General features: G+C 35.7%; 1 protein-coding gene across 1 annotated transcript; it reads left to right on the top strand.

The window, feature by feature from the left end:
* The first annotated feature begins 2 nt into the window (after window positions 1-2).
* LAMTOR3 (late endosomal/lysosomal adaptor, MAPK and MTOR activator 3) lies at window positions 3-16,533 on the top strand. Its single transcript, XM_006192970.3, has 7 exons — window positions 3-142; window positions 467-512; window positions 2,548-2,582; window positions 10,513-10,571; window positions 12,137-12,270; window positions 13,398-13,461; window positions 15,153-16,533. Exons 2-7 carry the CDS (start codon window positions 504-506, stop codon window positions 15,224-15,226), a joined length of 375 nt encoding a protein of 124 aa, XP_006193032.1. The 5' UTR covers window positions 3-142; window positions 467-503; the 3' UTR covers window positions 15,227-16,533.
* The last annotated feature ends 1,037 nt before the right edge of the window (window positions 16,534-17,570 follow it).

Here is a 17,570-nt window from a genome sequence, read left to right as displayed (position 1 = left end):
CACAGGGAATCGCGGGCGTGGGAAGTGCTTCCTGGAGCACCGAGGAGGTCACAAATCATGTGACGGCAGCTTTTAGAGGAACCTGTCTCAGAAGCTGTCCCTAAAGTGACAGCTCAGAGAACCAGGCAGCCCAGAAACCCAGGTAACTGGAGCTACTCTGCCCGGTATTGAGGCCTGGACACGCAGGTGGCTCGCGCGGCGAGATGGAGGAGAGGACGCCCCCCCCCCCCCACTTCGGGCCTAGGTCTTGGCGGGTAGAGGGTGGAGTGGGCTGAGGTTAGGCGTCTCGGTTACCCGTCTGGGTACCTAGGAACTCTGACTCCCTTCGGCCGCCCTGCCCCAGGCCCTAGAGCCGCGGGTCCTTGCCTCACCCTGATAAGAGCTGACGCCGATTATTAGGTTGGGGGTGGGGAGGGTGAGGGCGAGGACGTCTTGAAGGGAGAGTCACCAGGAGTTTCTCTTCCAGGCGTGGAGATTGAACCTGCTGGAGAAAGGGGTTCATCATGGCGGATGTGAGTTAATACTCCCACACCAGAGGAAAGGAGAGGGTGGGGAGGTGGATGAGGCTGCTGGGCGGGGAGAGGTAGCGCTTCCCAAGTAGAAATTTGCTTAGTTTTAGCGCTCCACTCCAATTAATTGTTTTCTTTAGGATTTGGAGTGAGAACCTAACATGAATAATTTGTGGGGTCATGAGTTTCTGCCTGGAATGGGTTTGGAGGACACTAAGGTGGTTGAAGTTGAGAAAATTTTATTTTTCCCACTCTCCAATCCTGCAGACGTAAGAGGGGCACTGCTTATTTACCATTTCAATTTCTAAATGATGGTTTGCTCTCTGAATCTTTTTCCAGTAAGTGTTCATTGTGTCTCTCTAAATTTATAGTAGCAATTTGAGATGATTTATAACTAATGCCTCTTTGGCACAGCAGTACAATCAAAATTCTAAATTTGGGGAACTTAATTAGACTAATTACTAGAAACAGGGAATTAATGCTACTACTAATGCTTAAGTTTGTTTATTCTTTACATGCTGTTATTTTGCTTACATACATGCTAGATAATGCTTTGAAACATTGAACATATACTCATGTCATTTTTACAACAACTTTTATGAGGTAGGCGCTATTATTATTATCCCTGTATTATAGATGAGGATGCTAAGGCACAAAAAGATCAAATGACTCGCCTCATATTTCACAGCTAGTAAGTTGTGGAGATACCAATCGAGGCCGACTGACTCCAGATCTTACCCTCTACACTAAATGACTAAATGGTCATTCAATGTCAATATGAATCTGATTTTTCTTTTTAGATTGCAAGATTATGTGTTTCAACATTTAGCAACTTTTTATGCCTCTATCGCTCCTTTTGGGGGCGTTTCTGTTGTATTTTTGAGGCCTAATTTTCCAGGCATAGTCAAATCACTAAATTCTGTTGAGCATCTCCCTTGAAAAGTTTGCTGTAATAAGGGCTGTGGGAGAAATGAAGATGACTAAGGTATAAGGTGTTTTCCATTGCCAAGGTTGAGAATCACTGCAATTATGGACTGAGAAAAGGAGAATAATATGATTACTGGAATTGTGTAGAAATGTATGAGATAGAAGTGGGAGCCCATCATACCAATTGGGAGGCTAGTGCAAGTCACAAATAATAAAATGAACCTAAACTGTAATATCATTTGAAAAGTAGAGGAGATTAGTTCAAAAACATTTGACTTCGTAAGTGATTTTTAAAATGACACATTTGAGGTTAGGGTTAAATATTACTTTGTTTCAAAGCTGAGTACATAGAAGGATTGGTAGTGCCATGAGTGGAAACAAGACAAGATTGAGGAAATCTGGATTTTCAGATGAGAGATGATGAGTTTTTGGCATGTGTGTGTGAGATGAGAGCAGAGGGAAGCTGGTGGTGACAACATGAAATAAAGTGATCATTCAGGTTTGGAGAATAGTAGGGATTAGAGGGGCAGATCAACAGATACCTGATTTACTTATGTAGAGCTCATAATTGATGCCTGGATTGTCAATAAAATTCCCCAGACGAGGGAGTGTAATGAGACAAAATCGTCTTGTGTTTTTTTAGTCCTGTGTCCCTTGCTGAACACTTGACATGCATTGTCATTTGTCTTTAGTCCTGTGAAACTGAGTTTCAGAGAAGTTAGTCAATTTACCCAGAATCATTAAAGTGGTGTTAGGAAGTCTGTGGACATGGAAAGATGCTATGTATTATGTATTTATGTTTCCACTAGTGGATATGCTAATCACTTTATATGTGTCTTCTTAATAAACTTTAATGACAGTCTTATGATGTAAGTTCTATAATTATCCCTAGTCAACAAGTAATGAAACTGAGGCTTAGAGGAAAAGGCTAGTTCACTTGCTGCAAGTCACACAACTAGTAAAAGCATCAAAATCAGAAAGAGAAAGACAAAACACTAGTAAGAATGATTATGAATGAATACTTAATATACCTGAAATGTGGATAGGACAGTATCTAGAGAACCAGTACAAGGCATATTATTATAATACGATTTTTTATATTCTCTTTCAGGACCTAAAACGATTCCTGTATAAAAAATTACCAAGGTAAAAAGTCACTAATTTGTTATTAAATTCTGCTTAACACGTTAATTTTATGTTGTACTTTGTTTCTGTTTATCTTAGATTAATGTATGTACGTTATGCTACTATTGAGCACTTTCAGATACCTAACATAATCTTAGGTAGCACAAGTGATGTACTTTGAGTTTGCAGGTGAATAACATGAGCCCTAGAAAAGTTACATGACTTGTCTGAGGTTAAACAATTAGTGAATGCCGGAGGGCTAGAACCCAGATTTCTTGCCAAGTACTTCAGAGTTCTTTCCTAGCAGTTTACTGGATTATACTTTGAAGTAGTTCAAGTAATTTTAAGGGGAAAATAACCTAAGAACTTGCCTTTATTTTTAATACTGCTTTTAAGACCTTTTACTGAGTCTACATGACCCCAAAATGCTAGACTTAGCAGCTCATGCTTGGAAAATTCACAAGGCTTTCTTCTACCTGCACACAGTCCATTAGATGCATCATTTTATAAATTAGGTTCTTATGTTGACAGCGACTTCCTTCTAAATATTTTACTGATTCAAAGGACTTTGTCACTTTAGCTGAATTAAAATTCACATTAGTTTAATGTAAAGTGATACTTGAGAGTTAAGGACATGAAAGAGAGGAGTATGACTTGAGACACCCATTTTCACATTCCATAAGAACTGAATAACCTTTGAATTAATATAGCAGGATATGTAGTGAGGTCCTTTCTTTATTTCTTTTTTTATTTTTTATTCTGTAAATCTATTTGAAGTTAGAAAGGTTTTAGATGTCAGTTTCTGTGTATGGCAGGAAAAAAACCTCTTATTTGGATTTTTGCCTAAATTGGCTTATGTGGTTTGCCTTTAGGCTGTGCCTTTACTCTGATTACAGAGCAGTCAAAATTAATATTATCTTCTGGTTTTGATTTAATCTGTATTTTTCTTCTTACTCAGGAAGAAAACACTATTGAAGTGTTAATTGTTACTATTGATTTTATGTTAATGGAGTACTTAGATTCATTTTTACTGTCTTCCTCCTGGGTGTGGTAAGCTGTAAAGCAAGCTGCCAGTTCTGTTCTCATCCTAACAGTGAGCAGTAGCAGCACTCTCAGCTTTGCACAGTAGTGCAAGACCATAAAAATGATCATTCAAACTGAAACTGTCCAAAGCAATTATAATAATCATTGGGAAAAATTGTATTTGTTTTGTGCCTTTAAAAAATGTTGCCAACACATTACAACTTCTCTTATTGTTGGTTATATTTAGGGGAATGGAAACAAATGCTATAACTAATATTTATTTAATACACTATCATTTAAAACATTAGAAACATTGAGAATTAGACTGTTTATTTCTTTGTAAAAAATGTATTAAAGTAGTTTGAACAGTGTCCACTTCTTTTCATGTCCCTTCAGATATTTGAAAGGTACATCCTTAAGATAAGGAACAGGCATTTTTGGTGTGCCTGGCAGATTGGCATGTTGCTTTTTAGGTTTGGAAGCCTAGCTTCCAGCATTTTGTCTTTCATACTTTCGGTGATGGGAAATATCCCTGAGAGTCCCTTGAATGTGAAGTTTCTTGCCAGAGTCACCTCCTGTGGGACATCTTTATCCTTTTCATCGCAACCACTTTTCTTATTTGTGTCAGTACCTTTGCCTTCATTAAGTTGTTCTGGCTGCACATCCAGTACACAGCACCCAGTGGCAGCCTTCCTCAGCTGCCGGTTTCTTCTAGAACTCCAGTTACTTTCTGTTTGAATTTCACTTCCAACATTATCATTTTTTATTTCTTTGCTGAGTTTCATCTTTATTGGCCATTCCCTATTTCAGAATCCCTCTTTTTTTCCTTGTCTCATGGTTTATCACTGGAAGAAAAGAAAGTAAAAAAAACCACATGCTTTGTTATCTTTGCATAAACTGAATAACAGATGCTCAGTTATCAGTCACTCTGAAAGAAGTGATGTGACTGGTTACTGATCACAATGTGCATTTGTTATTGATGAAGTTATTTACATACTGAATGGTGAACTGAAGAGTTAGTTAAGCTTGTACTTTATGCAGTTGTTCAGTTAATACACCACACTGAGACTTGACCCAAACTATGTGGGTTGAGGGGTGGTATTATTTAACTAAACTTTGGTAACTGAATGGTGTCTACAGTGGAACTATACGAAACAAGGGCTTTCTGTGCTTATCTGTATTTACCTTATTGGAGGCTTAGCATATTGAAACGTTGGTAAAATTGTTCTGGGGAGGGGGAGGGATACCGCACTGGTGACAAAGTATAGAAACAGAAGCATAATTGATACATGTAAAAACGGTATTTGTAAAAACAATGAAAATCTTTCCATAATGGAAGGAAGGGGATTAGTACTTTTTTTTTTCCTGTAATTACTAAGGCCAGTTTAATTCATTTTCATGATCATTTTTTGAAAGTAGGCTTAATACATCCAAGAGGTAAAAGAATGAATAAATCATAATATTGTGAACACTTATAAAGAAAAGTCATAAAATATACACTTTGATTTATTGCTAGATGTATATAAAGTTAAGGGATTGGGACACAAGCAGCCTGACTTCAGAATTGTGGGTCCATGCTTTTTCTTTTCTTAAGAATAACTTTTTAAAATTGAAATATAATTGATGTACAATGTGTAAGTTACAGGTGTACAATATAGTGACTTACAATTTTTAAAGGTTTTACTCCTTTTATAGTTATTATAAAATATAGTCTATAGTCCCTGCATTTTACAATATATCTTTGTAGCTTATTTTATACATAATAGTTTGTAGCTCTTAATCCCCTACCTCTATCTTGTGGGTCCATGCTTTTGTTACTGCCATGACTTTGAAAAACACCAAGTCAGAGAACTGCATGTGAATGGAATGTGCTTTTGTTCATTTTTTAATTCTCTGTTAGAGTTCTTTAATTTGTATTTTAAAATCTAGTTGTGACCCAAAGCAGTTTCAAGCTTTAATAATCACAATTTTTTGTGTTTTAAAATAACCAAATGTTTCATCATTGTATGAGTAAAACTAAGTATGAGGTCCTTGATTACTAATGTAACATTTGCTTTTTGGAGATAAAAATGTTTGTTTTGGTAAGCCTAAGGTTTAGATTTCTACAGGATATTTCATAAAATTTAATTTATTCCTTCTAAAAGTGTAGTGTACCTATTAATACATCATAGTTCTTTTCAATTATTAGTAAAATGTATTCATGTTTTTCTTTGTTCACTCTGTGTAGAATTGGAAATACCTTTTTTATTTGTGACCTGATTTCTTTAAATGGGTCCTTTATGAGTCATTTTTCTCCTTTGTTGAACTTTTATCTCTGAATTTGAAATCCATTAAAAAGAAAATCCTTTTATTTCTTCCTGTTTTGGTGTTTTAATTGGCCTTTAAATTAGTTACCATGAAAATAAGAAAAAATGATGGTACAAGTATTTCTAAACATTTTTGTAGTACTCTTTACCTGTTTTTCAGTTGGCTTATTTTTTAAGTAGGCAATATATTGATAAAGCTCAAGATTCGAAAGTTAACTGAAGGACATAGAGTGAGAAGCTTTCTCTACCACCCTTACAGTGCCGTCTCCAAGGCACCCCATCGTTACCTTCAGAGATGGTTTATGCATCTACAAGCAAACGTATACTAGCACACATGTTTGCACACATATGCATATATCTTAGTTCAGGCTGCTATAACAAAGTACCATAGGCTGGATTTCTTATAAACAACAGAAATTTATTTCTCACAGTTCCTGGAGTCCAGAAGTCTGAGATCAGGGTGCCAGCATGGTCGGGTTATTGTGAGGACCCTCTTCCCAGGTTGCAGATTACTGACCTCTCAAATCCTCACACAGTGGAAAGAGGGCTAGCTCTCTGGCCTCTGATAAAGCTGCTAATCCCATTCTTGAGGGCTTCACCCTGATAACCTAGTTGCCTCCCAAAGGCCCCACCTTCAAATAACAGCACCCTGGGATTAGGGTTTCAACATATGAATTCTGTGGGTGATGGCAAACGTTCAGTCCATTGCAACATGTAAACTCACATGTCTACACGTTATTTTGTAAGTTGTTTCTTACATACACTATTCAAAATGTGTATTTTTTCACTTAACAGTGTAACTTTGAGGGCAGTCCCTCTCAGTACATGAAAAGCTCTTAGTGGTTGCAGAATATTCCATTGTATATGTGTGTCATAACTTATTTATTTTGTCCTTATTGATAGACAGTTAGGTTTCCAATTTTTTCCAACTTCAAGCAGTATTGCTACTGATAGCTGCACAAAGTTATTTGCATATGTACAAGTATCTGTTGGATATTTTCATATAGCCTCGTTTTTAACTTTGAAATATATATTTGTTTTTATGTATTGATTTTATAGTATATGTTTTAATCTATAGTTTCAAGATTGAATAATAGAAAATAATGCCAGTAAATATTTATACACAATTTTTTCATCATTCTTCTTTTAAATATGAGGGAAATAAATGGTTTTGTTTGTAACATTTTCTACTTGAATTTTAAGCACGCTTCTCTGGCTTTAAAATTTTTGACAATGGGATATTTTAAAAATTTAATTTCAGTATCTGCACATTAAATTAGTATTAAAATTCCTCATTCCTAAATTGAAAAATTAAGGTTAACACACTAAGGAGTGGATAATTCTAATATATAATAGGACATTAAACATATTTCTGAGTTGCAGTCTACCTATATTATAAGATACAGGCATACCTCAGAGATACTGTGGGTTTGGTTCCAAACCACCACAATAAAGCAAATATTGTAATAAAGTTAGTCACAAATTTTTCTGGTGTCCCAGTGCACATAGAAGTTATGTTTATACTACACTGTAGTCTGTTATGTGTGTGGTAGTATTTTTACTAAAAAACAAAACAAAACAAAACAGTGTACATAACTTAAATAAAAAATACCCTGTTGCTAAAAAACCACTAACCATCATCTGAGCCTTCAGCAAGTCATAATGTTTGTGCTGGTGGAGGGTCTTGCCTTGATATTGATGGCTACTGACTGATCTGGGTGGTAGTTGCTGAAGGTTTGAGTGGCTGTGACAGTTTCTTAAAATAAGACAACAATGAGGCTTACCACATTAATTGACTCTTCTTTCACAAACACTTTCTTTGAAGCATGCAGTACTGTTTGACAGCATTTTACCCACAGTAGAACTTCTTTCAAAATTGGAGTCAGTCTTCTCGTACCCTGCCACTGCTTTATCAGCTAAGTTTTTTCAAATTCTTTGCTGTCATTTCAGCAATCTTTACAGTATCTTCACCAGGAGTAGATGCCATCTCAGGAAACCACTTTCTTTGCTCATCCATAAAAAGCAGCTGCTCATCCATTAAAATTTTATCACGAGATTGCAGCAGTTCAGTCACATCTTCAGGCTCCACTTCTCTTGCTGTATCACAATGTCTGACTTAACTTCTTCCCCTGAAGTCTGCAACCCCTCAGAGTCCTCCATTAGGATTGGAATCAGCTTCTTCCAAACTCCTGTGAATGTTGATATTTTGATATCTTCCCAAGAATCGTGAATGTTCTTAATTGCATCTAAAATGGTGAATCCTTTCCAGGAGGTTTTCAATTTACTTTGCCTGAATCTATCAGAGAAATCACTGTCTATGGCAGCTATATAGCCTTATGGATTGTATTTCTTAATTAGTAAGACTCAAAAGTCGAAAGTACTCCATGATCCATGGGCTGCAGAATGGATATTGTGTTAGCATGAAAACAAAGTGACTTATTGTACGTCTCCGTCAGTGCTTGGGTGACCAGGTGCATTGTCAATGAGCAGTCATATTTTGAAAGGAATCTTTTTTTCTGAGCGGTAGATCTCAACAGTGTGGTAACATACTCAGTAAACCATTTTGTGAACAGATGTGCTGTCATCCAGGCTTTGCTGTTCCATTTATAGAGCACAAGCAGATTAGATGCAGCTTAATTCCTAAGGGCCCTAGGATTTTCAGAATGGTAAATCAATATTGGCTTCAACTTAAAGTCACCAGGTGCATTAGCCCCTAACAAGAGAGTCAGTCTGTCTTGTGAAGCTTTGAAGCCAAGCATTGACTTCTCCTCTCTAGCTATGAAAGTCCTAGAGGCATCTTCTTCCAATAAAAGGCTGTTTCATCTACATTGAAAGTCTGTTGTTAGTGCAGCCACCTGCATTAGTTATGTTAATTAGATCTTTTGGATAAGCCGCTGCAGCCTCTACATCTACTTGCTGCTTCCTCTTGTACTTTTATATTACGGAGATGCCTTCTTTCCTTAAACTTCATGGGTCAACCTCTGCTGGTTTCAGATTTTTCTTCTGCAGGTCCCTCACCTCTCTCAGCCTTCATAGGATTGAACAGAGTTAGGGCCTTGCTCTGGATTAGGCTTTAACTCCAGGGAACGTTGTGGCTGGCTTGATCTTCTAACCAGACCGCTACAACTTTCTGCATAGCAGCAATAAGGCTGTTTTGCTTTCTGATCATTCCTGTATTCACTGGAGGAGCAGTTTTTTGTTTTTTGTTTTTTTTTTTAAGAACTTTAAATTCACAGCTTGACTGACATAGGAGGCCTAGCTTTTGGCCTGTCTCAGCTTTTAAGATGCTTCCTCACTGAGCTTAATCATTTCTAGCTCTTGACTTAGAATGAGAGATGTGCGACTCTTCTTTCACTTGAAAATTTAGAGGCCACTGTGGGGTTACTAACTGGCCTAATTTCAGTCTTATTGGGTCTCAGGGAATAGGAAGGCATGAGGAGAGGGAGATGAGAGAATTGCCAGTCACTGAAGTCGTCAGAACACACAGCTTTATCAGTTAAGTTCACCATCCTGTGTGGGCACAGTTTGTGGCACCCTGAAATAATTAACAATAGTAACATCAGAGACCACGTATCACAGGTCACCATAGCAAATATGGTAGTAGTGAAACAGTTTGAAATATGGCGAGAATTACCAAAATGTGACACAGAGGCAGGAAGTGAGCAAATGCTGTTGGAAAAGTGCCCATAGACTTGCTCCACGCAGGGTTGTAAAAAGCTCAGTAAAATGAAGCACAGTAAAATGAGGGATGCCTGTAGTTAATAAGCCATAGGTTTTGTGTAAATTATGAAAATTTGAGAATGTTTCTCCATTATAACATTTAACATTTTTTGTACTCTAGGGATTCTCGCTAATAATTTAGTATTTAAACTGCAGTGATAAATTGTGTCATTATCAGTGTACACAAATGACAACACTGATGTTAACAGTTTTGAATGTTAACTGTAAAAACCAGCCTCTATTTTACATGCATTATTTTATTAAATTTCACAGTAGCCAAGTAAGTACAATTATCCTCATTTTCATATTGTTGACTAAGACTTGGAGAGGCTTTGTAACTGACACAAGGTAGCATAAATAGTACGTGCCAGAGCTTGGACTGGCACCCAGGATTTTCTGACTTCAGAGCTGAAGTCTTGACTGTTCTGCTTACTTCGTGTGTAGGCAGGGCTGAAAGGATTGCTGCATGACCTCCATTCTTTCTGCCCTGTTCCCTCAGCCTGCATCCATCTTTCTGCCCCTCTCTTCTTGGCACCATAGCATCTGAGCTGAGATAATCACTTCCTCAGGCAAGCCTTCCCCGACCCTGTCTAAACAGCCCCCCCTTTTATTAGGCCCTCATATCCCCTCATGGCTCTTAATGGCATTTCCCACAGATGTGGTTTGTGTGAGGTTATTTGACTGATAACTGCTCCCCTTTTAGATTGTAAGTTTTGTGAAGACAGCAGCTGTGTCTGTTTTTGCTTGTTATGGTAGAAGAATTTTGGCAAACCCATTATAGGAGCTTATATCAGTAATAGAGTTCTCTTGATGTTTCAGAAATATACATGAAAATTACCATTATGACTTTGAGGTACATGTTTTGAGAAAATGTTTTATAATATTTTAACCTTTTTTTCTAGTGTTGAAGGGCTCCACGCTATTGTTGTGTCAGATAGAGATGGAGTGCCTGTCATTAAAGGTAAAACGGAGCAGTTACCTGCCAGTGTCATGTTTGCTTTTGAGTGAAAATGTATTTATATCTGAGTAGAATAGAAGGCAACCATAGACAACCCATTTCAGTACATTCAGGAGATGTTCTTAGTTTGGGAGGAAATTTTGCTATAAGTTGAAGGCTGGGTTGGAATCTTAAATAACTTATGTATCAAATGTATCATGATATCGTCCGGAGTTTAAGTATGGGTTTATCATAGGCCCTGTTTCCCATTAAAAACATTTTATGAACATTGTAAAATGACTATAACTCAATAAAAAAAATGTTAAAAACAAAAAGCATTTTATGGTATAAGGTAAACTATTAGTAAATCTAAGTGATGAGAGTGAGCATATATGCAGCTAGATATTATACACACAGACTCCGCCTAATATATATATATATATATATATATATGTAATTATCAACATTACTAATAGTTTTAGGATTTTAGGATAAGCATTCATACATTTGAATCAACATAAGTTTATTGTGTTGTTTGCTCTTTCCTGATTTTCTGCTTCCTTATTGGAAATAAGGTTTTTTTTAAACTTTTAACTTCACAATGCTTTAGTTAACCTGAATCTAACAAGAATTTTTGCCTAAAAAATTTCTTGTTAACCTTTAAAAAAAAAAAGGTTTCTACCTGAGTTTTAGCTTTTTATTTAAAGCATATATGCTGTCACAGAAAGATTATATAATGTTCTGCATATTTTATTTGCAATTTATTTTCCACCTGGGGTTACCATATATGTCAGATAATTTCAGATTTCAGAATTGAAAGAAAGTTTAGAAGTCACCTAATTTAGTTCTTTCATTTTGTAAATGAAAATGGTCAAGTGCAAAGAGTGCATTTTCAGTCCAGAGTTGCATATGAGTCAGTGACAAAATAATTATAGAACCTGTTATCTCCTGATGTGTGGTCCAATGGGCTCTCTAATCCAACATAAAACGTAGGTGGCCATGGACAGGTCACTCACCTTTTCTCAGTTCTGTAACGAGGACTTGGAACAAAATAATCTCCGAGATTTTCCAGCTGTAATGTTCTTTCTGGGGATCTGTATTAAAGCCTTAAGCTCTGCACTTATTGGTACAATTAACTCCACTTAGAGCTTTTAGTGAGTGAAAGAAACTTAAAACAGATATTTCTGTGGATTTTAGAAGAGCAAAAAGGTTTTTGAAGCTCTTTTTGTTATTCTAGCTTTGCTCTCAGTTAACCAGAATATTCAGTTTATTAATTGTACTGATAATCATAATCTGTGTTCTAAGAGAGATATTAAGAAAATAGAAACATTTAGTATTCTTTTGAAAATTAAAAAGAAAATAATGAGAATCAGCATTTCTTCCCTTAGTTATGATCACCTGATTTCTGATTGAGTGGTTTTTCCCACCTAACTTGATGAGACCCAATTAGTAATACGATTTTCAGTATTGTTAAGCATAACCCTTGTGCTCGATTTTTTTTTTACAGATTTATGGTTTTTTTTTAAGTGCTGTAAACATTTTCCCTACCAAGTCTGCATAATTTTTACTTGAATCACTTATATTTACAGTGGCCAATGATAATGCCCCAGAGCATGCTTTGAGACCTGGTTTCTTGTCCACTTTTGCCCTGGCAACAGACCAAGGGAGCAAACTTGGACTTTCAAAAAATAAAAGTATCATCTGTTACTATAACACATACCAGGTAAGTTCATAATCACCGAGTGGTTCACTGATGATTTCAGCTATCATTGTTATGTCTTCTGTATAAAAGAGCTTATTTTGTAATTCTAAATTTTAGTGTTCCAAGTGGTGGAATTTTTAAATCTTAGCCTTCAAATTGGTTGTTAACCTATAGTAATCTTTTTTTCACATTTTACATCAAGAATCAATTAATATGGACAATTAGATAAAGAGATGTAATAGTAAAGTGTTATCCTAAAAAGGTTAAGTCAGGTCACTGTTACCTCCAGTAGATGGTGCCCTTAGCTTAACAACTGATTTCTTAACTGACACACGTTTTTAATTGTTGTTGTGGCATACAGACTTTCTCTTGAAAGTCAAATGGTAAGTTATTCAACTTTGTTATTGCTACTAATTCCTTCAGTTGGCCTTAAATATACATATAAAGTAAGTGAGGTTATTATTTGTGAGAAAGAAATTAGTTGCTACATATCTCTTGATCTAGCTGGATATTCTTCTTTAAAATGAATGAGTAGCTTCTGCTTTAGAGCAGTGTTTCCCAGAGTATAAGTTATGTACTACTGATGATGCATAAGGGACATTTTTTATTTTAAAAGTTATATATTTTATGCATGTTAGGCAAAAGATAATCAGCCCACCTGACCTTTCATTTAACCAATAAAGGTTAGGTTGAAGCTAAGTTTTAGAAAGATGGTTGATTCAAAGTTAATTTAAATTTAAATTAATTTAAATTGTAGTGGTACACAGGAGGCAAAAAAGCATGACATTATAACCCCGTGAATAACTGAGAAGTACTGCCTTTAGCTATTTAATTATCAAATATTTATTGAGCCCCTATTATGTAATTGACACTCTGCAGGGCTTTAGAAGATAGAAAGATGAAGACTCAGCCCTACCTTAAAAACTTTCCAGGCTAAGTGTATTAATGTCTCTAAGAGATAATCAAAAGTCTGTTTTATGGAAAAACTTATTTTCAGGTCTTTTATGTTTCATGGTGTAATATACCATGTGAGACTAGTATCTTACACATCGACCATTTAAAGTTTTTTGAAAGATCAGGACATTTCATTTGAATTATCCTATTTCCTATGTAACATAACATAATAAGAGATCTTATTCTCTTTTTAGGTGGTTCAGTTCAATCGTTTACCTTTGGTGGTGAGTTTCATTGCCAGCAGCAATGCCAATACAGGTGTGTTTCAATTACCTTAAATATAATTTTTAATTCTTTAAAATGCCACATCTGAATAGTCTGATATGATAGGAATGGCAGGTTTAGAGTAAGAAAACCTGAACTTGTGGCCCAGCTCTGCCATCTATTCCTTGATCTCTGGAAGTGTAACTTCCCTGAATTCTGTTTTCCATATCTGCGTGATGGAGCTAATATCTGCTTTCTCCATCTTATGGGATTATTTTTTAGTTCAAATGAGACAGTGTATAGGTCAGTGATTGTTTAAGGTAGAAAGGAAATTAAATTATCTTCATTTCTTGAATGCGATATCTTTGTAACATTATAGCAGTTTAAGAAAACAAAAAGAGAATAGAAAAGATAACCAAGCAAAACACATAAAAATAATCAAGGATGAGTTCAATCACGTATAGACTAGAATTTTTAAAATCTTGAACTGTAGTGGGCAAGATGAATCTGATTGAGAATTTAAAGATGAGTAGGATAAACATATTTGTATTTTTGAGAGTTGAGGAATTTGAGGACACCAGGAAGCTGTACTTTCTAAGGAGGATAGTAGGATCTCACCATACCCAGTAACCTTCACTGCTTATTTATGTGTAAAATAATGACAGTATTCAATTGAATTGTAGTTTGTTTTGTTTTGAACTCTCTTTTGGTTAAAGTGGAATTTTTTAAGATTTGTCTCCTTCAGATTTAACTGCTGTTCAGAACTGTCGTACATTGCTCTTCTGTTTTTTGATTTCCAAAGCCAGTTCTATTTCTAGGTGTGTCACTGAAGCCTATCTTTAGATCCTCATCTTTAAAATGAGAGGTTTAGATTTGATGGTCTGCTAGGTCTCTTCCATTTCTAAATGTTTTGAAGCTGTAAAATACTATATATGAAAACATTTTGTAAATTGCTTAGGATAGTGATGTCAAAATTTTAAGTATATTAAACCTCAATTGTGATCAAACACTATCACATTATAAAATCATCAGCTGTTACAAATTATGATAATGTGCAGAGTTATATGTCTATTACTTAGAACAGTTCCTTGAGAACCCCAGCTGCTTTTAATGCTCTGTGAGATGGTGGAAGATCTTTGAGCATAGAACAAGCAGTATTTAAGATATCTAGCCTTCTACTCTGGTAAACTAAGGAGAAGCTAGATATGCAAATTTCCAGACTAGTTTGTGTCTTTTCAAACATGGAAGTGTATGTTTTATACTCATACCAAGTGTCTTTAATTTTTTTTTCTTTTGAAATACCTTTATGCCTTAGCTTTATTTAATTTATATAATAAATACCTGATTATTTCTTTACTATCTACCTATCTTTTGATAAAGTTGTTTAAAATTGGCTCAGGAAAAAAGTGTACCTTTTTTAGTAAAAATCGTGTATATTATTCCTGAATTAGATTTTAAATAATAAGGTGTAAATTAACATCTTCCTTTCAAAACTAGCAAAATTATAGCATATATATAATTCATTTTATATCTTCTAATACATATAAATATTTTCATTTATTTACTTTAGTAATAGATGATGGAAATAAACTTCATAATGAATACAGATTTTTTTGGTTACTTTATTTAGAATTACAATATTTTCTTTTAGTTATGGAGAAAAAACTATGTCTCATCCACTTTTCAGTAACTAATTTTGATAAGCATTTTTCTAATATTCAAAATTTTTTATCTCTTTGTTTTAGGACTAATTGTCAGCCTAGAAAAGGAACTCGCTCCATTATTTGAAGAATTGAGACAAGTTGTGGAAGTTTCTTAATCTGGCAGTGGTTTCAATGTGTATCTTATCTTCATTACAACAGACACAGTATCAATCCAGCAATCTTTACACCACAACAATACCTGCGTCCATGTACTCGAGAAAGGGCCCCCTTTGCCAGCTTACACTGAAGACAGAGCCTATAGATAGACTTTATGGACAGATTGATTGTTATCTTTTCTTGTGTAGAGTCTTTTCTTAGTGAGATTGGGGGATACCACAGAAACGGTTCAGTCTATCCCAGCTCCCATGGAGTTAGTCCAGTCACCAAATATGCATGAGAGTCTATTCGGTGGGTCAGAATCAAAATGGTACTTTGATCCACTTGAGCCGTGAGGTGCTCCCTGTTGTACAGTACGCCAGGCCTGCAGAGTGCAGCAGACTTTTTATTGTGAATAATGAGTACATATTTTTCTTCATATTGTTTTCTCTGCATTGAGTGTGAGGAAGATAAAATGGCTTAGTAAAAGTAATAAAACCAGTACAATCACTAACTTTCCTTTGTGTATATTATTTTGCAGTATAGGCGAGCAGTACTGATTGATTCGATTCTTCTCAGAGGGTGCTGCTCTTTAATGGAAATGAAGATGATAGCTAATGGTTTTTTCTTCCACTCCGCTTTCTATAACCAATCAGTTTTTTTTTAATGTTTGTGTGTTCTTTATAAAATTTAGATATGATTCATTATTGAATTCTGTTTCCAATATTGGTATGTATGTAAACATGATAGTATAGCCATTTTTTTCATACATGAGTATAAATAAAATAGTATTTTTTAAAAGTACAGTTTGAGCACTGTATAGGTTTTTTCCCCCAGACCGGTTTCAAAAGTTTAAAGACTATAATTAACTTAATTCACTCTTTCAACCACATGAGTAAGTAGTGAATGTTTCTTGTCTGGTTTGGAGACCGTTTTACCTAGCATAAACTGTCAGTTGGAAAATAAGTCTTGTCCACCAGCCTAATTTAATCTCTGTGAAATTGGTATTGCAGTTTAGCATGTGCTTATTTTCAAGAATGTAGTCCATCTTTCATGGTTAATTTCTTTCGAGGTTCTTTGACAATCAGAGTTTGCCAGTGGTACCTGGCACAGAGCACCAACTATGTGCCATTCATCCAAGCTACCACACTGCAGAATTCTGAGGAGTGCAGTTTACATCATATTTCTGTGCTCCAGGGTGCATTTTGCATGGTGTGTGTGTGAGTGCAGCTTCTGGAGTTGTGCGGTGAGGTGGTCGGCCAGGTACTGTGCTTGTTTGCAGCCTTTAGTAATATTAAAGGATTGGAAACCATCTAAGTATCCATCATAAAGTGACCTTTGTGTCTGTTTTTCTTAACAATGCCAGTTTATACCTGCTGTTCTTTCTGTGTTATTAGTGCTCCCTTCAGCTATCAAATGTCCTACTTTAGATAAGAAATGAGACGTTCACTCTAATCACAGAGGATTAGATAAAGAAATTTCTACATTTGCCTAGTGGAAAAAAAGAATAAGACTTTAGATACTGATATGGAAAGATCAAAACAGTGTCCAGTGAAAACAGCATTGTGTGTAACTGTGTGATGTGCTACAATTTGTGTATAGGAAGGGACAGTATATGCATATGTTTATATTTGCTTGTATGTTATAGATACCTCTGCAGATATACAGAACCTGGTAACATTGGTGGCCTCTGTAGAGTGGAACTAGGTACCTGGAGGACAGAGAGCTCAAAAGTGCTCCTTTTTACTGTAAACTTCATTGTACTTTTTTAATTTTTTAACTATTCAAAAATAATTTAAAGTAACTTTAAAAATAAAAACAAATAAAATGTTTCAAGCAGCAAAATTTATAATAAGGTGGTGATGAGGTATTTGGGGAAGAAAGTTTTATCGTTTGGAGTTTGTTAAAGAAACAACCAGTAGGATATATATGGATTAGATTTATTTCAAGGAACTTGTTCATGTGATTTTTGGAAATTGGCAAGTCCAAAATCTGTAGAGCAGGCCAGGAGGCTGAAAAATCTCAGGCAGGAGCTGAAGCTGCAGTCTTCAGGCAGAATTTCTTCCCCATGGAAGCCTGTTTGCCCTTAAGACCTTTCAACTGATTGGGTGAGGCTTACCCGTATCATTGAGGATAACCTCTTTTATTTAAATTCAGGGAATTGTAGATGTTATTAAGCACATCTATGAAATACCCTCATACCAACATCAAGGTTCATGTTTGATCAAGTAACTGGGTGCTTCGTCAAGTTAACACATAAATCTCACCTTTGCAGTCTACCCTTGTAGCTTGGCACCTGTACCCATCTTCTTAAACCATGTTTACTCTCCAAATAAAGACTGTAACCAAGTCGTACTTCTGCTT

The sequence above is a fragment of the Camelus ferus genome, chromosome 2 (genome assembly GCF_009834535.1).
Source record: "Camelus ferus isolate YT-003-E chromosome 2, BCGSAC_Cfer_1.0, whole genome shotgun sequence".
Lineage (NCBI taxonomy): Eukaryota > Metazoa > Chordata > Mammalia > Artiodactyla > Camelidae > Camelus > Camelus ferus.
This window is presented reverse-complemented; position numbering and strand designations above follow the sequence as displayed.